The sequence below is a fragment of the Xyrauchen texanus genome, chromosome 2 (genome assembly GCF_025860055.1).
Source record: "Xyrauchen texanus isolate HMW12.3.18 chromosome 2, RBS_HiC_50CHRs, whole genome shotgun sequence".
Lineage (NCBI taxonomy): Eukaryota > Metazoa > Chordata > Actinopteri > Cypriniformes > Catostomidae > Xyrauchen > Xyrauchen texanus.
In genome coordinates, this window is record NC_068277.1 from 36,649,242 (window position 1) to 36,677,084 (window position 27,843).

General features: G+C 38.6%; 2 protein-coding genes across 2 annotated transcripts in view; both read right to left on the reverse strand.

Annotated features, from left to right (window-relative positions):
* Window positions 1-4,242, reverse strand: part of tent4b (terminal nucleotidyltransferase 4B) — a 38,369-nt gene extending 34,127 nt beyond the window's left edge. Inside the window, exon 1 of the mRNA XM_052090947.1 lies at window positions 2,999-4,242. Coding sequence (XP_051946907.1) covers window positions 2,999-3,468 — 470 coding nt within the window. The 5' untranslated portion in view covers window positions 3,469-4,242. The remainder of the gene's footprint in view (window positions 1-2,998) is intronic.
* Window positions 4,243-9,963: 5,721 nt separating this feature from the next.
* heatr3 (HEAT repeat containing 3) lies at window positions 9,964-27,436 on the reverse strand. The gene is made up of 15 exons (XM_052090915.1): window positions 27,223-27,436; window positions 26,750-26,922; window positions 25,273-25,360; window positions 24,771-24,874; window positions 23,915-24,024; window positions 23,591-23,731; window positions 22,081-22,397; window positions 19,360-19,450; window positions 18,995-19,149; window positions 16,128-16,210; window positions 15,850-15,986; window positions 15,519-15,607; window positions 15,289-15,432; window positions 11,927-12,103; window positions 9,964-10,307 (listed from the first exon to the last, which is right to left on the reverse strand). The coding sequence occupies exons 1-15, from the start codon at window positions 27,355-27,357 to the stop codon at window positions 10,194-10,196; spliced, it is 2,058 nt and encodes a 685-aa protein (XP_051946875.1). The 5' UTR covers window positions 27,358-27,436; the 3' UTR covers window positions 9,964-10,193.
* Window positions 27,437-27,843: the final 407 nt, after the last annotated feature.

The window sequence follows — 27,843 nt, forward strand, 5'->3', positions numbered from 1 at the left end:
AGTCTCATGTGTTGGCACTGAATGTTGGAATTGTTTTAACATCTAGCCCAACCAACCAACCAACTTGCAAAGCCTCCCTCATGTTTTGTGGTAAAGGGATACCTAATGACAGTGATCAATGAAAAGAGGTTTGAAATCTATTGCACAACAATGAGCTGTAATGGTGAAGGACATGGCTAGAGGTAACCTTAATTTTATACTTTAACACACAATGTTTAAAAACAGTATTTAAAAACCAAGCACTACGGTGATAATCTTTATGATGAGTATTATATGATATGAGTATTAGTTTGCATTTCTTTATAGGTTTCAATATGACAAAAACTTTCCAAATTCATAAAGTTAGGACACCATCTGTTCCGCAATGCTTCTGAATATGAACAAATGTTGATGTTTTCAAGAGGAGACCCATGCAAAAAAACACCTTGAAAAAATTCTAAATACCCATTATGAAATATTCAGCACCAGAACTTGAGCATGGAGAGAGGATTTCCCCTCTCTTCTCTCACTGTAGCATAGCTGTCAGGCAGATGAAAGGGTCAGAACTCACTCTAAGAGAGCTCATTGGCTAAAACCACTGTGACATCACAGAGTCGGGGATCGTGTATCAGGCGCAAGGGGGGAGCATTTGCTTTGGATAGAATGGGGCAGGAACACGCTCAACACGCAGAGAATATAAACACAGAACATTCTCTACACACACACCCATAAAACTATCTGTCCCTCTTCTCTTGCCTCCTAGCAGAAAAACGAACAACATGATTATAGTACTTCAAGTGGGAAATCAGCCTTCAACCAACACACAGAATATTTATATGATGTAGGTTGGAAATGTTCTTTGCTGTAGGAAGGAAGCACAAATCTAAATAGATTTCATTCCAAATCTTTTCTGCTTGCTGACAAAAAGTCTAAACCCACAATAAATGATCCCCCGCAGAACAAGATTAAAATCTTTAAGGCATCTCAGACATACTCTCTGAATACAAAGCTATTGTGTGTGCTGATCTGTATGTAAATCTGTATATTTCACCACACATCTTTAAGATGAAGGAATTCATTTATAAGAAGAACAGAAAACTGTAAAAGAGGGATAAGGTGAGAAGGTCTGTGAGGTGAGGACTACAGTATTAGAGTAATCATAAAGGAATGCTCTTATGCAAACACACTGCTAACATTGCTATAAATGAGGATAAGGCTTGCCTGCTGTGTACTTTGCTCTGGGCTTCACAAGCTGCTACACATCACAGAAGTAGGGCCATCTGTAGTTCCAAAAACCTACCAAACCACCACCCCACCCACTACAGAATTCTGATTAGCACTATATCTACACGCTTTGTTTCAACTGGTATCATATAGAGTTTAACAACAGATTATATGGAGGACATCAACTACATTTAATAAAATGTAACCATTTTGGTCAGAGATAAATCTCCAGTTAAATACGAATGTATTTTATTCTTAACTAGGCACAATTTGCAGTACAGTCTTAAAAAGCAACAATGAAGAAAGAAAATATAGGGCCTAATATGAGACACAAAATCTGGTTATAATTAGCCATCATAGTGATGTCAATAAAAACCTGGAAAAAGTGTATGTTAGCATGACTTGATCTTTGAATACATCGGATAACCTGAGAGTGAAGTGCATGGTGTAGCAGGTTACTGACTAACTGAATGACTGAAAATTATTAATTGGGGAAGTACTACTGGTACAACCATGTGTTGTGCATAAGGTAGAATATTTCACACAGAACTAGAGGTTTTCATCTGGGAAAAATCTCACTGAATTGAGTAATGCAGTATTCAGATGTGTAATAGTACATAATGGCAATAACTTACAGCATTGCACTTGCACTGCTATTTTGAAATAGACTATTAATATGATTTTGATTTTACATACAGGGTTCAAAAATAAAGATGGCCTGCTGGATAGGGGCCAGTGTGTGAGTTAATATGTAATATAAGTACGACATAATATGTGTGCTAACATGACTTCAGTGTGATAAAATCACTTACTAACCTTTTCTGTGTAAAGTTGGAGCCAATTTTAAAACTTTGCTTCTATGACTAGTTTATATCAACAAACCCTAAAATGACTAAAAGAGGAATTTTAAAACTTTACAGATCAAATAATACACGAGTTAACAAAATAATTCATAAAACTGCTTCATATTTCCGCCTTTAAAACTCAAATTGGCCCCCATTCACTTCCATTGTAAGTACTCCTCTATAGCCTCGATTTCTTATTTATATTTTTTTTAAGAAAAGGATGGACAGATTTTTTTTTTTTTTTTTTTTTTGTGGTAATCAACATTATGCCACATATGCTGTCGATTGAATCTGGAATATTCCTTTAAGTGAACTTAATCATGCAACTTTTGGGGACATCATTAATCAATTTAATTGAGGGGACGGGTTTGCTCAATCAATTGAGTAAAGTCAACTAATTAGTGCTTTCAGTGTAGTGTAAAACCACACTGTTTGGTTTATTTTTGACCAAGTTACCAAAGTTGCAATACTGTGATACCAAGTTACTGTCTGTGGTATTTAGATGGAAACTTGACAACAGGGTACATTTATGTTTAAGTGTTTTGAGCTGTATGGCACTTGAGGGGTATGTGATACAATATCAAGCAGTTGGGAAGACTAGCATGATTTTCCGAGAGTTTGTGCTGCTGGTGGTTTTGGGATTCATTTAAATGAAAGGATTGCGAGGACACTCTAGACACGCCAAATATGGTGAAGAAACGCCTCGGACGTCAAACCACTAGTAAACCTGCGAGTTCCTGACGGTTATTTTAGTCAATGGATGTTACATAGCCTTTGTATTCAGCTCATAACATGTTTGAGTCTGCTCACTATCAAAAGCTTTTCAAACAACACTCATTTACCATGTGGGCCAACTGAACCATAACCTTTGTTACGAGCACACAACTGGGCCCTTGAAGGCTCTGAGGTTATCAAACACACCCACACATCAAACTCAATTCTGTACTCACCCTACGACGCCATCGGAGTAGTTTCTGCTCTTCCACGGCGTGCCCGTAAAGATCTCCTGTGAGCCCGCTGTCAGCAGCAGACTCCTGTTAAAGTCGTAGGTACTCGCCTTATTGTCTCTTTTCCTCTTGTGTGGGTACCCTCTGCCCACTCCTGCTACCGCGGTGACACCCAGTTGACCTCCTCCGCCAACACCCTTGCTCACCCGGCTGCTGCTGTTATTGTTGTTAAGGGTCTCGAGCGGGATGAAGTCGTGCTGTTCGGCGACCTCACTGTCGGGTTTGGATCCAGACATCCCCTGATGGTCCTTGGGCTCGCTGCTGCTGCTGTTTGTCAGTTTGGCGTTGGCTGTGTTGCAGTTGTTGTTAAAGTAGAGGTTTCCCAGCGTCTGTGTCGTTTCCCAGATGTGCATCCACAGGTTGTTGGCGGGTCCGCGCTGTTCTGGCTGAAACCAGGCGATTCTTGGATCCATCAAACGCGGAGCTGCTGCAGGCACACTGGCCCCGAGAACAGAGCCAGGCTCGGTTTGAGCTGTGGGACACACGCGCTGTTCGCCCTGTACGGCAACTAAAATATCCGCACGAGACTGTGCGGGTCCATAGACGCCTCTCACGACAGACAAAAAGCGGTGTCAGCAAGGAAAACGGGATGTAAAAAAAGATGTTCAGTTAAAATAAAAGGCAACCGTCAAATTTGAGGGCTCGGGGAATGTAGAAACGGTCGTGTCGTCTGTGTCAGTGCTTCTGACCCGTTTCACAGATCGTGTGTCTCTCAATGGCGGACATCGAACGGCGCTACTGCGCATGCTCGGGCTGGCGGGAGCGTGCAGCGGCGGGAGCACGCGGACAGCTAGTGTCATTACGCAAGAGCGCACATTACAGTTTCCGTTACGTAACAACAGCGTGCTTGATAGATAGATAGATAGATAGTAGGCTTGTTTGAGATGCGCCTTGCCTCGCCTGAAATGTAGGTGAGAGTAGGCGGCTGCAGTGAGGGGAGGAGTGAAAAAAGTGCAGGCAAGCCGGACACTTCCTGAATCTCGCTGTGTTGTGGACTGCAAACGTCAGCAATGGAAGAGATCGCGTTCGCGTTCTTTATCGCAGACGAAGTGGATGCAATTGAAATACCACTGTTTTTACACGAAGATGGTTATGATGAGGAGAATCACCGAAAGTGAACAGTGCTCATTACTTAAAATGCCTTACCTTGTTTCTGTTCTGCATTTCTCACTTGTTGCATTATATATGCTGCATATTTTTTTATCTGTAAAAAGGAATTTAAATCAATAAAATTAATTCCATCATCAAGCATCCAAATTTTGTTTTTTTTTTTTCCTCACCATTCTTTATTGTCTCAGCAATTTCTTTGCTTACTGTTAATGTTATTGCTCCCTGGGAGTCTGATAGTGTTAATAACACATTCTCCATCTTGCTACAATTGTCAACTTTGTGGGTGCCTCTTATAATCAAAGCCATAATGAGAAATGTTGAGCATACAGATGCTGTTTACATTGTTATCCCTAATTATGGGTTAAACATTTCAGAGTGGGATATGGCACAGCTGATTAACCTAATGATGTGTATCCTACTTAAGGGATAGTTTACCCAAAGAAAAAAAATATTTGGGTGAACTATCCCCTTTTACATGAAAAATATTCTATATAAATATATTACACAATTGTTTGTCACCTTAATGTAAGTTTGAATTTCATGTTTAATGATTAGGAAAAGTGTGTACAGCAAATTATTATTCTAAAATAATATGAAACAAAAACACATTCTAAATTAAGAAATTAGCATGCATGTGTGGGTTTACTGCACTCCAGGAATAAGACATACCCAGATAAAGATATCAGATAAAAACACACAAACATGAGGCCTAATTGTAAAACCGTCACATTAGATGTATGTATGCATGTATTGATGGATTGACTAATTTATTTAATGGAATAATGTGGTACAAAAATGTCAATGTACAAAATTAACACAAGCATACAATACAATAAAGAGAAAATTACAACAAACAGGACTTAAAACCAAGAAAATAAAAATAAAAGGATAAATAAAGCACATGTACTAATTACTAATAAAGTACTATAGAAAAAGTAAATAGTATTAGGCTATAGGTAATGAACTTCTTAGAATTAAGGGAAAAAAATATCAGCTGACAATCGCAGCCAATGAGCATTAAGTTGTGTCGTCAGCAAGTCGTTTCCCATCATGCTTTTGATCAGCGCAGTCGGTGGAGAGCAACTGCGCGCGACTGCAGAATCCGACACGTGCGCCTTGCGCTCGCGAGTGTTTTTTGACATACGTCAGCATGACATCAGAGCAAGGCGGACTGCTCTCGGACACATTTCTAACCGGCATGCATTACGCGCTGATCACCGGTGATCGGTTCTGCGCAGATTTTGCTCATCTCAAACAAGCCTAGTAATTTGAACACATGCAATATAAGCCTTACCCGTGTCATGTTACAGACGTACAGTGTGAAAGGAGGCTGTATTCTAATGAGATTTAACTGTTGTGTTGTAAACAGGGGAGGATTACTACTTCCAAGGGCTTCAGCCCCCCCATTTTCTTTCTCGGTTTGGGACAGTTAGGTGAATGAGTGTTCTAACATGTAACAAGTGTTCAAAGAGTAGATCCACACAACCCATTTTCATTGCATAATGTCCCTTTTAATACCCTTTTATACTGTCTTGCATTCTGAAATATTTCAACTTTATCAGACACTTTAAATATTGAAGAATTTTAAAAAATATGCTCCTACAGCATCTACGCAAGTTTGGTAAACCTGTGTGAAGCCCTGCAACGTAAACCTAATATTAACCTAGTAATAGTATTTGGCGGTTACATTCGGACAAGACTCACTGCACTTTTTTCATAGTACAAGCACTGAAATGTTAGATGTGAAATTGTATTTTAAGTTGCAATCTTGTGAATATTTTAGGCAAAAATGTGTAGCTGACATGTAATTTCAAACGGTGAAATCTCGTATCATAATATACAGGTACATGCAATTTCATCATAGTAATTGGTAGAATGTAGAATTTTCATAGTTTTTAAAACCTAAATTGTGATTAAAATGATATCTAATGTGTCAGTAGAGGGTTGCAATTTTGATGTTCACATTAGAAAATCTTGATTATAAATGTCCCTAATTTGAAAATAACTGCCATAACTACTAAGATTATACTGTTATATTTGTAAAAATAAAAATACCAATCAAATTCTTTAAAATGTACAGGCTAATTTATTGGCTATTTGATGGTGGCTCATTTACATAGTCCAACCAACTGCATAATACAAGAGACTATGTAGCAGAGATGGGCCACTTGAACGGGAGAAATTGGAACGCCCAACAAAAGTTTAAGGACAGTTCTGCCTTAAGGGTAAAAGAGCCAAACACCTTTTAGACACAGACATCACCTGTCAATCAATTTGAGAATGCACATGTAGCCTACTAGATGTACAAGCCGTAAAAATGTAGTTGTTTTTAGAGTAATCTGAGGTAAAGCACAATTTATTATTCCAGTGTTGTTAGATTTTACTGTTTATTTGAAAAAATGTTCTTTGATCCTAATTTTGACTAACCATTTTTTTCTGTGTTTCCCCATTCAAGTAGATAGGAGCTGCACTTTCATGGCTGGAAATAGACTCCCAAGAGCGTTCCAAAGATGTCAGCCAGTACATTGACTTGCTAGAGAGACTTTTATAATATTAACTCCTTTCACTTTTTCAAGCTACATCTACCAAACTTAGGCAGTACTGGCTCACACTGTTATAACTTTTTAACTCATCAGATTCATGGGGTGAATTCTTAACAGAATTGATCATCCATATACTCTAAATTCCCTTTAAAGACATTTACCCTCTCTGCAAGAACTTCTGAGGGCTGAAATGTTTGTGGCTCAAAAATAGCTGTCATTTTATTGGACATTTTGTTTAAAGTTACTCTACTGCTTGGCTACCATTATTATTCTCCCATCTAGCAACTTTATTTTTATTTTATTATCTATTGCCCTGTGTAGACATATGTATTCCTTGCAAAGTGGCCCTAGTCTACATTACAGTGATGGAATGTTCAAATGAGCAAAGAGTTTAAGAATGTTTGTGATTTCAAACTTAAACTGTCAAAAAGCACACACAAGCCCTTAAATCTGCTTTAAGATTTCCTCTCATCTATCTATCTTTCTGACTGTAAGACCTGTAAAAATTTCAAACATTCTACTTTCACACAAGACTTTGTTTAGCCAACATTATATACAACATAATGTAATTGCCACTAAACAGGAGACAAATGTAGAAACAACACCAGTGCATGTGCACGTCAAGCGCACGTGTGTGAGGAAGTCTGGAGAAACCTGCATTTATATAACTTGTGTCTGAAGGAATATAAAGACATCTTATGGGTCTGAATTCCTGAAGAGTCATAGTCCAGTATCTTATAGTTGTTGCGTGCATGTGCAAACCACCTGTGTATGCGCACAGTCAAATGACACATACTTTGAAAGGCTAGCGTTGGACTGTACGTAGCCACTAAGCATTTGCATCAAAACCGAAGTATATTTTGGGCTTTAGCAAAGTTTAATTTAGGGCAAAATGCAGTTTAATAAACTGTTTTTGTTCGACAGCACCTTTCATAAAAAGGACCCACTTTATATTATCTGCGGGGGGCCTGGTAGTAAAGGGCCACAGGCCCCCTGGGCCCGGTCCATAATTCACCTATGGTTGTAAAAGGATTATTTTGTAATGCACTTATGATACAGTATGATTACTATGGGTCACGGAGGGTCGGACTGGTCATCGAGAGAGTCTGGACTTTTCCTGGTGGGGCGGTGGGTCACTAGCAAGCCGATGCAATTTGGCAAATTAAACAAATAAATATCTTTTAAAATATGATATAAATGCAATCTAATATATTTAATTAAGAAAATGAAAAACACTTTCAAAATTTTCTGTGGGCAGTACAGCCACTTTTCAATAACTTTTATGAATCTCCCATCCGTAGAATCTTTGTTTCGTAATGTGTTTTCAACCAATTTTAGCTGAATCAGTAACTGCAGCCTCCCATATTTCATTCAAAGAGGTGTATTGTTTTCCCTCACTGTAAATCTCACATGTAAATTCAATCCTAATCTTTGGCTCAGACAGCGTACTGCCCAGTAACGGCCTTCAAGCCAGGCACCTTCCAGTGGCCCAAACATGGCCCAAATTATGGAATTAAGTATTTGGGCATTTTATTCCCAGCTAATTTGTGTGATTTAGTTCATTTAGACCCTTTAATAAAAAGGTTTTCAAGTGATGCGAGTAGGTGGGCTTCATTACATTTATCTATGATTGGGAAGGTTAATGTTATTAAGTTAAAATATTATGAATTGTATTCCAAAATTGAACTACCTGTTAAAATTTCTCCCTGTAGTTGTGGCCCAATCAAGCAATTTGATATCATAGCGAAGTCCTTTATTTGGAAAGGTAAACATCCCAGATTACATTTCATTAAGTTACATAGGCCGGTTGACAAAGGTGGTATAGGCATACTCAAGATTTTGTTTTATTATTATGCATTCGGTCTCAGATATTTAACTCATTGGGCCCCTCCCTGATTTCGTTTTGAACAGGAAGTTCTTGCCCCATTGCAAAGACTTTCTATCAAACTAACCAGAGAACTTAAGTCACACCCCGCTATTTCGCATTTACACTCGGTATGGACAAAAGTGTCCAGTGTGTTTAATTCGGACATCTTTAAATATTGTCTCGAGCATATGGCAGAACCCAAAATTATGTATTAATAAGTCCCCTTTCTGCTGGTCAGAGTGGATTGTGAGGGGGCTTAATATACTTGGTGACCTGTATGAGAGTGGAGTGTTGAGATCTTTAAAGAATTTGGGTCATCATTTTGGGATCCCCAGGTCTCAATTCTTTAGGTATTTACAGCTGCGCCACATGCTCTGTACTGTTTTTGGAAGTAGCACACACCCCCCTAAAGAGGCAGATATTCTGGGAATGGTCATTAATGCTTTTGGAAAATGTCTTGAGGCATCAGTGTATTACTCCCAGATAATTCCGAGTCTGGGTGATGGAGCATCAACTTCTATCAAGAGATTATGGGAGAAAGATTTGAACTTGGCATTGGAGGAGGGAGTGTGGGCTAGGATTCTAAAAAACATGAAATCTGCATCTAGAGATACAAGGGTGCACTTCATGCAATTTAAGATTTTACATAGATTTGATTGGACCCCAATTTTGTTTTACCAGATTTCTGGTTAAAGGTTCAGAATTATTTGTGTGACGTATTGGGCACTCAAATTTTACTTTGCCCCAGACTTTGTAAAAGAAGCCATATCCTGCATGAAGTTTATGGTCATATTTTTTAATTTTTCTTGTACCAATGGTCAAAGAAAGGGTCTGTCAGAAACTAGTAGTATTTTAGTCAGTCTGGAACCTCAAAAAATTATAGGAAACCACAGCAATCAATACCACATGAATCCTGAAATTCACTGTAAAAGAATTCCTGTCTGACCGGTGTTTCATTTGAGGCACATAAACCTAATGACGTCTTAAGTATATATATTTATTTCTTCACTAATAAATGCACAATTCTGAGTTTAATCATGCAGAACTAACTAACCAAACAAGCTAATAAGATGCATCATGAAAAGTTTAAAATAACCTAAACATCTAAATAGCAATAATTATTTCACCTCAGACAGGTTTATAGAGCATCTCATGCCACTCATGTGAACATCTGATAATCTAGTGTTGTTGCTGGCCATTTAATGCCACACAAAGAGGCTTGTTGTTCTCCTACATTATGATGGATGGGAAGAGAACGTATACAACATAGTATTAAAAGAAACCCTTGAGCACTGGTCTGTCATCATTTTCCAGAGGGCAACATTTAGGACAAATTTGGGTTAAATATGCACAACTGATCCATCATAAAACTCAACTTAACAGCAGACCTTTATAAAAATGTATGCTTTAATTAAAGCACTGATATGTTTTGTTATAGAAACATTAAATGGCAAAATAATCTCACATTAAACTTAATTTCTCCTCTTAATTTTCTCATATTAACACTCACACACATCAATAAAACCAAAAATTACAACCAGGGAAAAACACAGAAAGAGCAAAAATTAAAATGAGGAGAGCCATTTACTGGGAATTTGTACTAAAGCTCTCCGAATTGTCATTTTCTCTGCAGGTTCTCAAGGTAGCTGATGAACCTCTTCAGGTTGATCCTTATGTTGTCCAGAACACAAAGCTGATCAGGGCTGTATTTTCCTCTCCCTTCTTTTCGCAGCTGTGAGAGAACAAAAGGTCAAACTGTGAAAAGCCTGCCATCTAAAGGCCTAGGAACAAACTAGAATGGAGATCTTGCAATGGTTGTGCTGTCAATTGCTAAGAGCAGCTGAAAAATACTTAAAGCTTTTTAAAGGGGACATTTTACAAACATCCAGATGACCAAGACAGATTTGTTCAGTATAATTTGAGTTTCCTTTCAGTGGATATTCTATGTGAGGCTGAAACTATGCTTATGCAACAAGCTCAGAGAATAGAGATAAAGGTTGCCCTTGAACCTTGAGCTCAAGACTGAACATGTATTTGGAGGTGTGAGATTGGGTATTAAGTGTGTTTCTAGTAAGTATTACTGCTAGGGTGTTTGAATGTGATGCATGTATGTACACTCACCTAAAGGATTATTAGGAACACCATACTAATACTGTGTTTGATCCCCTTTCGCCTTCAGAACTGCCTTAATTCTACGTGGCATGATTCAACAAGGTGCTGAAAGCATTCTTTAGAAATGTTGGCCCATATTGATAGGATAGCATCTTGCAGTTGATGGAGATTTGTGGGATGCACATCCAGGGCACAAAGCTCCCGTTCCACCACATCCCAAAGATGCTCTATTGGGTTGAGATCTGGTGACTGTGGGGGCCATTTTAGTACAGTGAACTCATTGTCATGTTCAAGAAACCAATTTGAAATGATTCGAGCTTTGTGACATGGTGCATTATCCTGCTGGAAGTAGCCATCAGAGGATGGGTACATGGTGGCCATAAAGGGATGGACATGGTGTGCTCAGCCCTGAACAATGCTCAGGTAGGCCGTGGCATTTAAACGATGCCCAATTGGCACTAGGGGGCCTAAAGTGTGCCAAGAAAACATCCCCCACACCATTACACCACCACCACCAGCCTGCACAGTGGTAACAAGGCATGATGGATCCATGTTCTCATTCTGTTTACGCCAAATTCTGACTCTACCATCTGAATGTCTCAACAGAAATCAAGCTCAATTTTGGTGAGCTCTTGCAAATTGTAGCCTCTTTTTCCTATTTGTAGTGGAGACGAGTGGTACCCAGTGGGGTCTTCTGTTGTTGTAGCCCATCCGCCTCAAGGTTGTGTGTGTTGTGGCTTCACAAATGCTTTGCTGCATACCTCGGTTGTAACGAGTGGTTATTTCAGGCAAAGTTGCTCTTCTATCAGCTTGAATCAGTCGGCCCATTCTCCTCTGACCTCTAGCATCAACAAGGCATTTTCGCCCACAGGACTGCCGCATACTGGATGTTTTTCCCTTTTCACACCATTCTTTGTAAACCCTAGAAATGGTTGTGCGTGAAAATCCCAGTAACTGAGCAGATTGTGAAATACTCAGACCGGCCCGTCTGGCACCAACAACCATGCCATGCTCAAAATTGCTTAAATCACATTTCTTTCCCATTCTGACATTCAGTTTGGAGTTCAGGAGATTGTATTGACCAGGACCACACCCCTAAATGCATTGAAGCGACTGCCATGTGATTGGTTGATTAGATAATTGCATTAATGAGAAATTGAACAGGTGTTCCTAATAATCCTTTAGGTGAGTGTATATGCATGTTTGTGGAAATATTCTTCAGTTGCTTTCCGCTGATACCTTGGCCCTGAATCCTGGCTGAAGGGCTTTGAGAGATGAGAGTAAGTTAATATTATTTCCAGCTTTCTCTGCCTCATCCCCATCAGCAAACACGTCAAAGATGGCGTCCAGCGCCTCCCCATACACCACCAGGTTTGAGTCCTTCATTGCGATATTCAGTAATGCATTTCCAATCAGCTGCAAAACAAGGTTCAAAGTAAGCTGTACATTTACCAAATGAAGAAATATACAGATAGTTGCTCAGCGATCAACTTGATCTAAGACATGAAGATAGTTTGACATATCGTCACCTTCCTAAAATAATGTCCGAAGTCATTTTTCAGGTTTTTCAGAAAACACAAAAAACTGAACCAAATATCATGATTATTTTAGGAAGGTGACGATATGTAAACGTTATATGCTAAAAAAAAAAAGCACAAAAAATGCATTTACATAAAACTTGAAATCATGTTTTTCTCCACTTTTGTTGTTAAACCGTTTAAAGACATGCACACATTTGCACACACTGGATAAGCCATTAAGAATACCGGTAAAGGTGTTTGGATACAATTCATAATCAGGAGTAATGGGCAAAAATTTACCTGTGTCCACCGGTTTATTATTTAGCAGTATATGACCTTACACATAAAGGAATGCAATTTGCATGACAACACACACTGTTGACTTAAGCATAATCATGTGAGAACATGCATGTAAAAGTGCTCAATGATAGATAGACTTCTTTAAATGAAAAATATTTTGCACTTGAATTGATGTGCAAATTAAATATTTGTAGATCAAAATATATCCTCCTCAAATGTGGATCAGTATGTGCAATTTAGTCAAATTTGACTTTTGGGTCTGAATACTTTTAAAGGAATCATGACATGAGGAATCAAATTGTCTTTGATCTTTTGACATACAAGTTAATAGTACTATAAAAACATACTTCTGAACTGAAAAATCAAGCTGCAAAAGAGGAGTTTGGAATTTGTGGAACTTGTGATGTCACAAGGACCAAATACATCTCCATATGACTGTGTGGCAGGGTGGAGGCGGGGCTGTGATGCGGCACACCTGGCCCCTAATCAGGCTGATCAAGCACGAGAGGGCAACCAGAGGCGGCAGTTCGAGAGAGAGAGAGAACTACAGGCAGCTTGCCCTGCATGTGTTTGTCTTTTTGTTAAACATTAAATATTTATATTGTTAAGCCGGTTCTCACCTCCTCCTTCCCGGGTTTCGGCACCAGTGTAATGGTACTTTTCTACAGCACATTACTGTTCGACTCGCTTTACATTTCTGAGCTTGCATTTCAATTGCAGTTTAGTGCAACCTCAACGTGGGTGTGATTATAGGCTGATCGTCATAGTTGCGCTGCCTCTACTGTCATGACATCATCTTAAACACGACATAAACTGACCAAAACAATAACACGACCGCTAGCTGTTAGCTATGAGCTCATTGTGATGCATAGAGCAGTTGTTGCATGGTGATTTTACACAAGTGTAACAGTTAAATTGGCCTGGTTGTTTTAGAAGCAAGCTTTCAGTAGCTGGTCAACTAAATAAAAAGAAGCTTTCAAGCAGAGTACAGAGCTAACGTAAACAAAACGTACCATCCTCCATTGTGAATCAACGTCAGTCCAGGTCACTCTCCCTCCCATTACTCGCTGGTTTAGATCGCGTCCATGTGGTCGAACCACTTCCACTTTTCCTTGATGGTTCTGTAGTCAATTTTAAGTTTTGTTTTTTTTACTTTCCCTACACTGTTGGTAGGTCCGGTGGTAGCAGTGTGCGGCCAAAAGCTGATACACTTCGAGAGAGTTTTTCGTTTTGCTCATCGCTAACGAATGCACCGTCTGCACCTCGTTTATTGACCACGGCGTGGTTTTGCGCACAGCCATTTCTTTTTTCACAATTCAAAGTCGTGTGAACAAATGATTCTGTTATCGCGGTTACTAACTTTAAAACTAGCGGGTTGATGTCGCTTGTTGGAAATCCAGTAATGCTGGTAGTGATGATTCACCCTGACCAATCAGTGATCTGCAGGATTTTTACATCACATTTAGTATCGGCTTGGGTCAATTGGAACCTCGACCGAGGTGGTACTAAAAAAAGTATCAGGTACCAGGACCTATCCACAGTGGAAAAGCCCCATAACAGAGTTCAATGGAATGGAGGTGGCGAGAACCGGCTTAACAATATAAATAATATTTAATGTTTAACTTAAACAAAATGACAAACACATACAGGGCAGCTGCCTGTAGCTCGCTCTCTCTCTCTCTCTCTCTCTCTCGAACTGCCACCTCCGGTCACCTTTATCCCTCTCGGACTTGATCAGCCTAATTAGGGGCCGGGTGTGCAGTATCACGGCCCGGCCCCACCCTGCCTCTTTAAGCGTTTTAAGAGTGGTACAAGCACAACTTTTAAAAACACGTCTCATTCTGCTGCTGCCACTGACTGGAAGAGAGTCATGCAGTTCTGTGTGAAAACGAACATGGAAGATGTGAGATCACACCACACCGATGGAAGACCAACGTCTCTGCTTTGGCCTATTGAAGCACCCAACATTACCATGGATTAATTTACGTTTGAGTATTCAGAACATTTCAGAGTGGACTGTATGTGTTGTCGGCTCATATAAATGTGGATTGCTTGTGAAACAGTCACAGTATTATTCAAGTTTTGCAAAGGAACTGTTATTGAAAAATGAGGAAGTTTAAACACTATTGCACCGAAAAACTAATGAATATGTTTGATAGTTTATGGTGCTACTTGAGTGAAGTTAATATATTCAGATGAATTTTATTGGATGATATGTTAATCCTGAAATTAAGTTTTATAAATGTTGTGGTCTAGTGGAGATTGTTCATGGTGTCAATTTCTTTGGATTGTGTTTGTGGGCGTTTACATTGACATCTTAAAGGGCCAGAGAACTTAAAACAGAGCATTTCAGACAGGGTGCCAGAGACAGGGTGAAAAATTATTATATAAAATATATTATGACTGTATTGTTGCAAAAAAATACTTTTACATTTAAAGTGGACCTCAGGGAAACTATCAAGAAACCTTTAAAATTTGTATTTTATCTAATTTCTAAAGTAATTCCAACACTTGAGTCTGCATACTTTTTAAAATGATTTCATTTGATATATATATATATATTTTATGTAACATTTAAAATCTAAAAAAAAAAACCAACAATGAAAAATCTTTAATTATATTCATTGTCTTTAATCTAAAAATAGACCAGTGTTACTTGATAAATTGTGAATATAATGTTTGTGCACATAAGGGCACTTCCCTTATTATATTTATAGATAAAAATATAGAATATATAAAACTGTTAATATTTTCTAATAGTACTAACATTATTATTATTACCTGTAAATTGTCTGTAGTGTCTTTCTCTTTGGCAAGAGAGCTCCCTGTGATGCCGAGAATTGCCAGAGCATTAACCCTCACACTGACCAGCTCACATCTGGTGGCTGCTTCACAAAAACTCATCAGCTCGTGTGGAGTCATACACTGCAGGATTACACACAAAGTTAATAAATACAAAGTAAAGCTTTTTCCACTATAGGATAAAAATATAAAGTTAAGGTGCTTTTTACCTGAGGGATGCTTTTGGAAGCCATGATTTTTAGCAGAGAGCGTAGAGCGCTGGTCAAAGCCTCCAGGAACTCCTCATCCTTAAATACTTCTAAAAATGAATTTACAAATACAAAACATATTACAGTGCCTAAAGGGATCCCACAGGATTTAAGCAAAGTCTGAAAGAACAACCAGAATAATGAAAAGCACAAAACTGCATCAAACTCTGCCCTGAGGATAGTTGTGCTGTATTGTGAATCTACTGTAGCCTCACATTACTGTAACGGTGCATTTAGAAGCATAAAGTGTGACAGATTTTGTATTATATAGTAAATCAACACTGTTGCCTACCTGCTGAGCTAAAGACCAGTGAGGAGAGGTGCTGAGCCACAGCCTGTAGCCCTGAAGAACCACCAAGAGACTCTGTATCCATAGAAGCAAGGATATTATGGAGACATGTCAGTGCCCGACACTGCACCTGGTGGAATCTGGAAGAAACAGAGTATAAGATTTTGTTTTTTGTTGGTTAGTACTGCACAACAACAACTGTTCGAATACATGTGTTTTTTTCAGACATGGGTAATAAATGCACATATATGCATGGCTTAATAAAAGTGTAGATTTATCACTTTTTCAAGAGACATTTCCAAGAAGGATCCTTGCTGCAGAGCTCGAGGGCAGTGGGGCTTGGGAACTCAGCCATCTTTAAGACCTGATGAAAAAACAAAATTGACAATGAGAACAAGGATACTGTAATATGATCCACTGTATAATACAGGTAAATTACTATGCCTGGCGCAAAAAAAAAAAAAAGTTGCATACTGTAATATTTCGTTGGACCGTCTTTAGCATTGATTATGGGGCATATTCGTCATGGCATTGTTTCATCAAACTTATGCAATGTCACAACATTTATTTTCATCCAGAGTTGCATTTTTTTCAGAGATCTTTTCCATCAAGTTTTGGCCGAGAGCTTGTATTGATGACGGGAGAGTCGAACCACTCCGTAAAGTCTTCTACAGCATATCCCAAAGACTTTCAGTGGGGTTAAGATCAAGACTCTGTGGTGGCCAATTCATGTGTGAAAATGATTCCTCATGTGCCATGAACAGCTCTTTAACAATTTGAGCCCAATTAATCTAGACATTGTCGTCCTGGAATATGCCCGTGCCATCTGGGGAATGCTGTCATTGATGAGATAACCTGTTCATTCAGTACATTCAAGTAGTCATCTGACTTTAGGGCTGGGTGATATGGCAAAAAATATTATCACAATATTCTTTTTCATAGCATTCGATATCAATATTCATCACGATATTGAATCACATTTGCACATTGCAAATTTTTTTAATTTCCAAAAAAAGAAAACAAAATCCTAAAAAGTCTAAATAGTCTTTACAGAACAGCATTGGGGGCCCAAACACAGCCAATGCAGTGGTGTCTGAGGGATCTTCTATGAAAATATTACAATATTTTATAGAGATTACCAATTGAGAGCAGTTGGATATGAATGTTATAAGACGATCTGTTCATTTTTACATTCAAATTATTTTCATATTTCTTTACATAAAGATATCCAAGTATGGGGGCATAGAAGCCCTTGTGACTGAGGAATGATACTGTATAGGGGGGTTCAGGGGTATCTCCAGAGAGAAACTTTTGAAAATGTAAAAGTCTGAATGGACCATTTTTCTATTTTCATTCAAGTGAGAAAGACTAGGCTACAAACTAGTAATTGTTTTGTCTTTCATCCTTGTCAGAGATGATGAAATCTGAATAATTTCACAAAATTAAAACCGAAATACATTCGTTTATTATTAAAGGCTTGTAACATGCTGATTAATAAAACTACATTTAGAAAGAAAAACTTTATGGTCTAAAGGCGCTCTGGAAACACGCACCTCATGTTTACTCACATGTGGGGAAAAGAGGATGCGGCCCGGGACAGGGCATCAGTGAAGTGCGTTTCAGTGCTAGAGAAAAATATTCAAGATCAAACCGGCGCTGTTTTTTTGTCGTGCTGCTCACTGGAGCTTGTATGTCATAGTGGTGTGTGACCATCAAATTGCTGGCACCTGTGTACTTCCATTTTAAGGACCTGACAGAGCTCCATTTTTTTCTTAAAATCTTAATTTGTGATCTGCTGAAGAAAGACAGTCATACACATCTGGGATGGAGTCAGGGTAAGTGAACAATGAGAGAATTTTCATTTTTGGGTGAACTATTCCTTTAACTAAACTAACATGCAGTGGCCCATGTGTTTCTTGCTCCACTGCTCCTATGTAGTTTCATTCTCAAATGTGCATTCCTATTCTTTTTTTTAATTGGTATTTTTTGTACTACAGATAATTAACTTGTATACATGATCACCTGTATAAGCTTTCATCACATATGCACTCTCTTTTTGTCAGTGTTTTCATAAAAAATATGGCCTGTGATCATTTTTCAGCAAGTCCACATTTTTATCCTGGTGTGCCATCTGCAAGAACTAGGCAAAAAAGAATGCTGCTTTATGTTTTGCAGACTATGTAATAGTGGTGCATTGTTTAGAAAATTTGTATAAATACATTTTCATAATCAGAATTGAGGCCTTCTGCCGTTCTGTGTTCTGCCTGTTGTTATCATTAAAATGACTGTGTAGCATATTTTAACTTTTTGTATTTGCAAGATGCTAGCCTAGATCTAGAAGTTCATTACATGACTGCTGTTTTGCATATCATTAGAGTTTTGTAGAACGTTACATTTATTGGATAATTGGTAAAAAAATTGTAATCTGTTAAATTTGATTGTTAAAGAACTGAATAAAAATAATATATTTAATATTGTTATAATATTTGTTCTGTCCAATTTTGGTGTGTTACTTTCAATAAAAGTGTGATCATTTTATTGATTTGTAGTTTTTCAATTCAGATTCATTAAATTCATGAAATTAATTAAAAAGTATAATATTAATACAATTATATTTTTTTAATATAATATTAATACAATTATATTTTTAAAACCATTTTAAAATAGGTATAAAAAAAATAATTAAAATAATTTGTTATTCGGACAAGTGGATCATGAATATTTATATATATATTACACACACACACACACATTTCTTTTTTTCACCCTTTGCCAGAAATGCTTTGGTGATTCTTTATGACATGACAGTAAAATCCCACTATTACGATTGGCTCTCTGCTCTTGACTGACCTGCTCTATCTTTGCCATCTCACATTTCACCAGTACTGGGCAAACTACAGAAATTATAAGGTAAAGTAGGCATTGATGTGTTGTGGAGACAGTCAGATGCAAATGTCTACCACAGTGTGACATCACAATATGGAGGAAGTGGAGAATGAGTTGTTTTGGCAGCTTGGTTGCCACAAATGCACTTTTTGTAGTGAGGAGGAAGTTTTAAGTTACTACAGTGACCTCTTATAAGTCAAAAGATCAAGGAAAATGTTATTCTTGATATCATGATCCCTTTAAGTGCATATCTGAGTGTTACCTGTTGAGGTATTCTGTGGTTGAGCAGGACTGTGTGTAGTTCAGCAGACAGGCACAGAGGAGAGCACAGGGAGAAGTTGGTATCTGACATCACATCAGCACATATCTCACTCTCATCACTGCTGGACATCTCCTCCCACTCATCATCTGAGGGCTCTACACAAACATGCATCTAGATATAAACACACTGAATGTACAATAATTTCCCTCAAATAACCTGTCACATTACCATGTTTTTTTTTTCCTCATAGACAGAAATCTTTCCACTAATTTGGCACATTAACACATAAAATCATGAAGAGGGACTACAATACTCATGTATTCTCTCAAGCTCCTTTTTGTCTGTGTATACACACACACACTCACCATCAGAGCAGCACATGTTGACAATGATTTCCAGGGATGTCTGCTGTGCTGATAGCAGTGCTTTAGCCTCCCGTAACTCCAGTCTCTCTCTCTTGAAAGCCACACAAACGTGCACACACACACACACACACACACACACACACACATAATCATCTGTTCACATATAGAAATGGTTAAACTAATATGCAACAGTTTTAACTGATTACGGTTTAGCTACCTAAAGATGGTGACATCAACTGATTTCCACCCTCATGATGTTTCAAACTTTCTTTCGTAGAACACAACAGCAGTAAATCTGAAGAATGCACTGGTTGGTGTTCCATGTAATTACAAAGAACGGGGACCGGAACTTCCTAACTTTAAACAGGATGCTAAATTTTTGAGTAAATAGTTTCAGATCTTTTTTTAAAGAACCAGATTCACAAAACCAGTCAGGTTTTCTCAGCATGGCTTAGAAACTAAGTTGGAGGTTTCACTGAAATATTCCCAAAGTTTTAATTATCTTTAGATATTATTTCAGGTAGGGGGAAAAAAAAAAATCTACAAGACATCCGAGTTTTACATCAACGCTGTCTCCTACATCCAAAAGATGGCACAACAAATCATTATAAACCAATCAGCACCTCGTTGTAGCAATTGTTTATTGCAAAGAAAATAATCTGGTTGTTAAAACGATAAGGTCAATAGATTTAGTCAGTTCACATTCTAAAATATTAGGTAAAAAAGTAAAACGAGTAGAGTAGCCAATAACAGTGCCATAGTATTACTACGGACTCAAGCTTCACAATACCGGCTGTACCACAAAGTTTTTCATTAAACAAAGTAGTATGTACCTAATGCTTATGCAGAGAGACGTTGATAAGAGAGCAAGGCATAGTAAAGACACAAATGCCATAGACCTCTGTCTCAGGAGGCAGTTCACTTCGAATGCATTCGTCTTTTTCTATGCAAGCACATGCTAGATGGACGTCTTTGACCGTTGTGCAGAATGATTCATTTTTTTAGGCGCCGTTTCAATATAAAAGGAAATTCAACCTTAAAAATGCATCGAGACTTGAATGCATTGGTTTTTTTATTCGTTACACTACGTCTGTTTTTTTTAGCCAAAGAATATAAGAACATTCAAATTTTCATTTGATAGCCTGTTTCTGATAAAAAGTTATCATTAGGACTTTAGCATCATTTTGAAAACTGCTTTTGTGTCCTTTTTGGTCCCTATTTGTAATTGCTTTCATAATTGATGGGCTGTGCATTTCCAAAAGCATTGTAAGCCTAAGTAGATCGTAGAAACCATTGGTGCCAGTGCTCTCTACGATCACCTTAAGCTTGCGATGCTTTTGGGAAATGCAGCACTGTACGGTAAAAAAACGTTTCAGCAAAAGGGAAGTAAAACAGGTTTGGAACAACATTAGGGTGAGTATGTGCTGACAGAATTTTCAATTTTGGGTAAACTAAACTTTTAAAGCATGCCAAGCATTAAGGGCAACAGGACCGTAAACATTTGCCTCAGTTCTACAAATATGAGGCTCTGGATCAACTCTTTCAGAGGGTAAAACAGCTGCAGTTTTAGGCAATCCACTGGTCAATTAGGAATAGCTGGCAGGAGCTCAGAGAGGTTAGAGCAGCCCTGCATACTCATGCGTAATCAGGGGCTGTCACTCTGTGTTTAGGAGAGAGTAAAAATCCTCTGGTCCTGGGGGACAGATAGGCTGTCACTTGGGTAGAAATAGTCTGATGCAAGGGAGATGCACTGCCTGACTCTGGCTTTGAGTCATGTGACATATTCACCCACAGGGCGAGACAGAGCTATCCTGTAGTTTAATAAAGTGGAGACAGACTTTAAGAGGGCATTGCAGACCTCCATATGCACGGGTATACTTCATTTTTCTGTATTCCAGATCAGATTGCGATAGGTCGATGATATGCACAGACAAGGACTGTCCGCGTGTCAAGAAAATCTAGGTGCACATGGACAATCCGTGTAGGCTGCTGATGGATGACGAGCAACACGGATAACCAAAGTATACTTTGGCCTTACCAATTTAATATTAGTGACCTAGTATATGGAATACATCCATACTAGGGACTGTCAATAAAGAAAATGGGGGGCCTGGGTAGCTCAGAGTGTAAAGACACTGACTACGAAACTTGGAGTTCATGAGTTCAAATCCCAGGGCATATTGAGTGACTCCAGCCAGGTCTCCTAAGGAACCAAATTGGTCCGGTTGCTAGGGAGGGTAGAGTTGCATGGGGTAACCTCCTCATGGTCGCTATAATGTGGTTTGCTCTCGGTGGGGCGCATGGTGAATTGTGCATGGATGCCGGCATGGATGGTGTGAAGTCTCCACACATGCTATGTCTCCTTGGTAACACGCTCAAGAAGCCATGTGATAAGATGTGTGGGTTGACTGTCTCAGAGGTGGAGGCAACTGAGATTCGTCCTCCACCACCCGGATTGAGGTGTGTCACTACACCACCACAAAGACTTAAAAGCACATTGGGAATTGGGCATCCCAAATTGGGGAGAAAATCGAGAGTCCAGTTAAGGTATAGTCTTTATGTGCACTGAACACAAACATCTGTGATGCTGTTCTTATTTTTACATGCCTTTAGAATGATTTATTAATCTAATAACATTGGCAATGCTACTGCAAAACTTGACTTTTTAATAGCTTGATTTTTTTTCACACTTAAAACAAGACATAACAGCTTTTAACTTACAGGCAACAGATCTGATATATCATTATTTCTTTGTCCCATTCGTCCATTTGGCTTTTCTTCATTCGTCTTCCCATCTCTCACATCCTCCTCCATCTCCTCCGCTCCAGCCCCATGCCCTGCAGGTTGTTCATCTGTATGATTTGACTCTGTGGCAGATTTAGTTCCTTTAGAAAGACGGGCAGATTCAGCACGCCACAGCTCTGGCATCAATTCTCCAGCATCCAAACTGAGGCTGTTTGAAAGAGTGGCCACCAGTGCGGTGAGTGTATGAGACTGCTGCGCTGAAGACAGACTGTTCTTCACATTCCATAAAGAGCCTAAAGAAAATAAACATCTATTAATCATTTCAACATAGAAACTCCTCGTTACAATATGCCCAAGTTCCCAAAGGTGCATGTTGTAGGCAGGGCTCCAGACTAAAAACATTACTTCAACATTGAGGCAAAAGACTGCTTTTAGTTGGCAAAATCACAGAATTGCTCAATTTAGATTGCTGTTCAAAAACAAGATAGAATGTGGCATAAAGTCACCCAACAGCAGTGAAAAGACTGGTAGAGAGCATACAAAGATGGATGAAAGCAGTGATTGAAAATCAGGGTTATTCCCAAGTTAAAACATTAGTATTGTGTGGTTTAAAAATGAATATGAACTTGTTTTCTTTGAATTATTTGAGGTCTGCAAACACTTAATCTTTTTTGTTATTTTGACCAGTTGTCATATTCTGCAAATAAATTACAATGTTCGTATTTGGAATTTAGGAGAAATGTTGTCAGTACTTTATAGATTAATAATAAAAAAAAACACATACCTATAAATAGTAAATCAAGAGAAACGTATAATTTTGCAGTGGTATATTGTTTAAAATATTGCCTTGTCTTTCTTTGCTGTTATGCGTATGGCCGCAGAAACAGAGACAACAAGAATGCAAAATGAATGACATCCCAGATGCAGTTTATTGTGCTTTTTCAAATCCAGTAAATAATTACCAGAAGAAAAAAAAGTGCTACGCAATACGGGACTTTTAATTATTAAGAAGCCCGAAATACACATGGGATTCTTATCGTGAAATGTATGCGCTCCCAGTTGTGAGCTCACTGCTGATTCGCAGAGAAAGTGAATCAGATTCAAACTGCAAACCTGAGCTTAAAACCCTCAGTTCTTTTCGGGTGATTCATGAAAGATCTGATTCAAAAAGAGTCAAGAGTTTGTTCACAACCATCTTGCGCTGGGTTTTTTGTTGCGTACGTTGCAGCAAGCTCATCACCACACCAGAACGGGTGAAAAGGGGCGTGAGACACACTGGTGCGCGCTCTAAATATGTATTCGATAACTCACAAGATGATACCTGACGAAACCGCGCACACAACCCGACTGCTGCCAATGGCAACTAGATTTTAAACGATTGCCGTAATCAATTATTTTTGGTAGCATTTGTGACCATTTTAGTCACAGTCTAGAGTCCTGGCTGTAGGGACTCATAGAAAGACAAATTAAGCATTTTGCATTTTACCTGCTGCCAGTGTCCGCAGTAGAGTATATTCCATACTGGTTTGTGTGGAGGACAGAATGTTGTCCAAGACATCAAACACTGCTGAATTCCCATCGTGCACCAGATCTGAGTTTTCTTCTGTTACTGTGTGCAAGCAGTACGCTACCCAGACAGAACACACACAAATGTGACAGCAATTGTAACTAATTAGTTCACAATTTAAAAAATAAGAAAGTGAAGAAACAATAAATGAAAAGGTGCATGCAATTGTTTGTGTATGTTTGTATATGAGAGGAACAAGCAATATAAATGAGGGGTTTATATGTATATATGCAAGTCTGTCACCTGCTGACAATGCCAGCTCCATATTCTGAGAGTGCCTTTTTAGACAGCATAAAATAGCATCTAGAAGTCCAGCCTTGTTAAACACTGACACTGATGTGCTACTGCTCTCACTACTCACACAAAAGAACACAACAAAAACACGTACAATTATTTGTTTCTGACATCATCTAACTGAACATATTATGGCTGTGGTTAAAATGCACTTCATACACAGTTACAATTTTATCATCCTATTGTTAGTCTGACTGCTTACACCCATTTATTGTTAGTATATGCAACGCTGTATTTAAAATACATACAAATAAAAACATTAAAAATGTTTTGCAAAATGTCTTTGTCTTTAATGTGATGGCTAAACAAAAAAATATTAGTCTCAGACTTTTTGACAAAGACTTCAACCTAGCTCAAAAAGATGGCAGCAAATTTGTGAGAATGCATATAGTAGAAAAGTTTCAGAACATAATCTAATCCGATCACAAGTGGTCATAGAAGACACATTCGAGATATGTTAATACCACCATTACAAAATTATAGAGTTCTGGCAAACTTGCCACTCATTATTTTCACATGCAAATGAGCTTTGTGGCAAACTTTTCATTGTCGCCAAAGGTTTTGATGCAGATTCACCACTACTGTTGTAGTGCTGCAAAATTCTGCCAAACATTTGCGGTGAATTGTAAACTCATTTGCATGTGAAAATAATGAGTTGGAAATTTGCGGCAAGTTTGCCAGAACTCTAAATTTTTTGTGTAAATGGCCATCTGTATCAGCTGATCAGTTGTGATTAGATAACCGGTGACAGATGTTAATACTTGGTGTAAGCAGGGCCCTAGAGTCTGTTTGAGTTCAGTCTTACCAGAGGTTCCAGAGTAAATTCACTGCCTCATTGGCTACGTCCATCACTGTGCGATTCTGTCCTCTCGTAGCAGGTGAAGGGTTCACATCAAACCCAGAACAGCACTGCTCACCACAATTACACACAACATGGACTTGTGAGATCACAATGATTATAATATTTAAACATGTTATTTCAATCACACTGACAGGAATTTGCCAAGTCCCAAAACCAGTCCCATACTAGCATCATGGTAATGCTGCACTTTAGAGCACACACAACTAACACATTTGACTAAAATAGATAATTTGGTTAACAGTTATTTTACTTCCGCTTTCTCTCTTGCTTCTGAATAACCATATAAATAGAGCAATTCTGTACAACTATAAACAACCTTTTGGCTCATAAATGTTTCATTTTAGGAGCCAATGGCTTAGTAGTAATTTTTTGAGTCTGGAGCCCTGCTTTGTCAATTCAATAATGACTTATGCTATCTAATTGTTGAGCTGAACCCCATTCATACCTCCTTCAGGAGAGCAGAGAGAGGTGTAAGCACATCCTGTCTCACCATGTCTTCACATACTTCAGGGCCACCGCAGGCACTCAGATTCCTATGATGGAGAAAAATCATCAGATTTTGCATGGAAGAGACCAGCTTTTAAAAAGACCAACTAATTCAAACCAATGCAAGAGGAACTAATTAAAGTAATATATATATATATATATATATATATATCTTACATTTATATTAGTTTATCCCTTATATGCAATAAATGCTCAAGCAATCTTTCAAACAAGATACTTTAGTTCACACCTCCATTCGCCTCTTCATCAGACCGGTCACATGTGCATCTCACAGCATTGGTAGCTGTGCGCATGTGAGAGATAAGTGTAGTTTAGTCCTACAATGTCTACAAATTTCTCTTAAGTTGTAGTGTATATGTGGTGAAATGAGAGATGTTCCTCAGGTCAAGTTCAAGTGCATGTTAAGTTGGGTGCCAGGCACACAAAGTACGATTTTACAGTCATTTATGATTGTTTCTTGTCAGACTCTATGTTATGATCCCAGCGAGATCTTGTGTAAAAGCCACGGCACACTTAGCGACATTATGTCAAACATTGTTTCCATGACTATTTTCACAATTGTTGCGATTTGTAGTGCTGACTGTGTATTGACTCTCATCCAGCCATCATAGAAGCAGTCACAATGCACAACTGAAGGTGTGGACACAACACTTTGCACCCCATTCAAACGCGGGAGACTGGGAATGCAAGCTCATGCGATATGACACTGCTTACAAAAGCTCAAGCTTGGTGAACTCTGAACTGTGAATATGGATGATGAGAGGAGAAGATCAATAGAAGATCAAAACATCACACACTAACCTCTTGATTCAATCCAAAGGATGCATAATTTCAAAGCTGTGTGATTTTATTGTTGCTGGAAATGGAGTAGATGGTATTTTCTAACATTTTGAATAAGATATTATTTGGGAAATGTTATTTGCTAAAACCAGAAACCCTCCGGCGTGACATCATATCCTGTTATGTTGCATTGTCCGAAAAAATGTTGCATGTTCAAAGACAAGTGTGTTTGCCCTAGAGACGCAACATTTTTGACATTTACAGAACTTTGTCAGTGGCAAGGATTTATCGCAAAAGCATTTCATCGGCAGTCAGAGAACATGTCACACTACACGATCAAAGACTGCCGAATTTCCCTTACGACAAGATACATTCATAAGCTCTCTGAAATTTGACTAAAGATGGCAAAATAATGGCCAAAATCAAACGGAGTGCACCGTTTTAAGCGTTAATCCAAGAATTACATCCATAGACAGTTGTTTAGTAAGTCAACTCTCATCCATTCTTCATCAGTGTCTTAATCAGTCAAAGGAGAGCGAGTTTACAGCAAAAACATTTCAAACTAATTGAGCAGATTCAAGTCGGCTAGCGGGATGCCACGTTGTGCTACCGGCGCGTGCGTGTGTTGGAAGTACCTGAGTGCTCCAGCAGCTGTCTCTCTGACTGCCAGGCTGTGATCCAGCAGTAAGGGTCCGAGCTTCCTAACAGCATCTCTTTGAAGAAATCCTGGGATCGTCTGACTCTGCTGTACAACACGAGATATACTGGCACATGCATACTCGCGCAGGTCTGCTGAAGGACTCTGCAACTAAACACATATAAAACAGAAAAAGATAGTTACAATCCTCCGTGTATGTTATGAAATAAAAGATTTTCGGCTTCAGAAATTAAGATGTTTGACAACTGCATCAGTCTGTGGGTCAAAAGCTCAATTTGACTGTAAAGAAGGATTGCTGACTCGCTTAATCTATTCACCACACTAGAGCTGACAAGTCATCATGAGCCATATTTATCTGTTGCGCCACTGCGGTCTCTTTATTTCAGATTTGCATACAAAACTGTTAAGTATAATCAGGTCAGCGAAACTGTTAAGCTCATAGTAACTTACTTTGTCGAGAAATTCCGCGGCAGGAGAATCCTCATCATCTTCTAAATCTTCAACAACATGTTTAACAGGAGTTGCCGCGACACCATCGGGTGAAAACTGCGGTCGTTTGAATTTGGTGTTCTTTGCCTTTCCCATTTGTGAGTGTATTTAATGTGCTTGGACTTCACTTTAAAGGTAATAACTCAGACAGGCCAACTACACGAGTGACCATGTGGAAATTGGCAACTGCCGTAAAGAGAAACGTATTGTCGCAAGAAAAGTATCGAAATGATGAGAGCGCCGCCTCGTGGCACCAAGCGTTCCAAACGGCTTAAAATGATGCCCGCAGAGGGCACGTCGATGCTGTAAGGGAGTTCCAAACAGAATAATGACTTAGGCCTACAGTTTTTCTCAATTTCTCTAAACTCAGGTCACTGCTCTCAATACAATTAACACAGCAATCTGAACACTTTGTAATTGTCCTAAACAGGTTGTGCATTTTTCTCGATTGTCCTCATTTTCTCGAAACACTACATACAAATTTCTCTGATCCAAAACTCATTCTTTCAAAACAGTTAACACAGACAACTATATTAAAGTCATATTCTCAAATGCGCATGTCAGGTTGTCAAATGCCTTCAT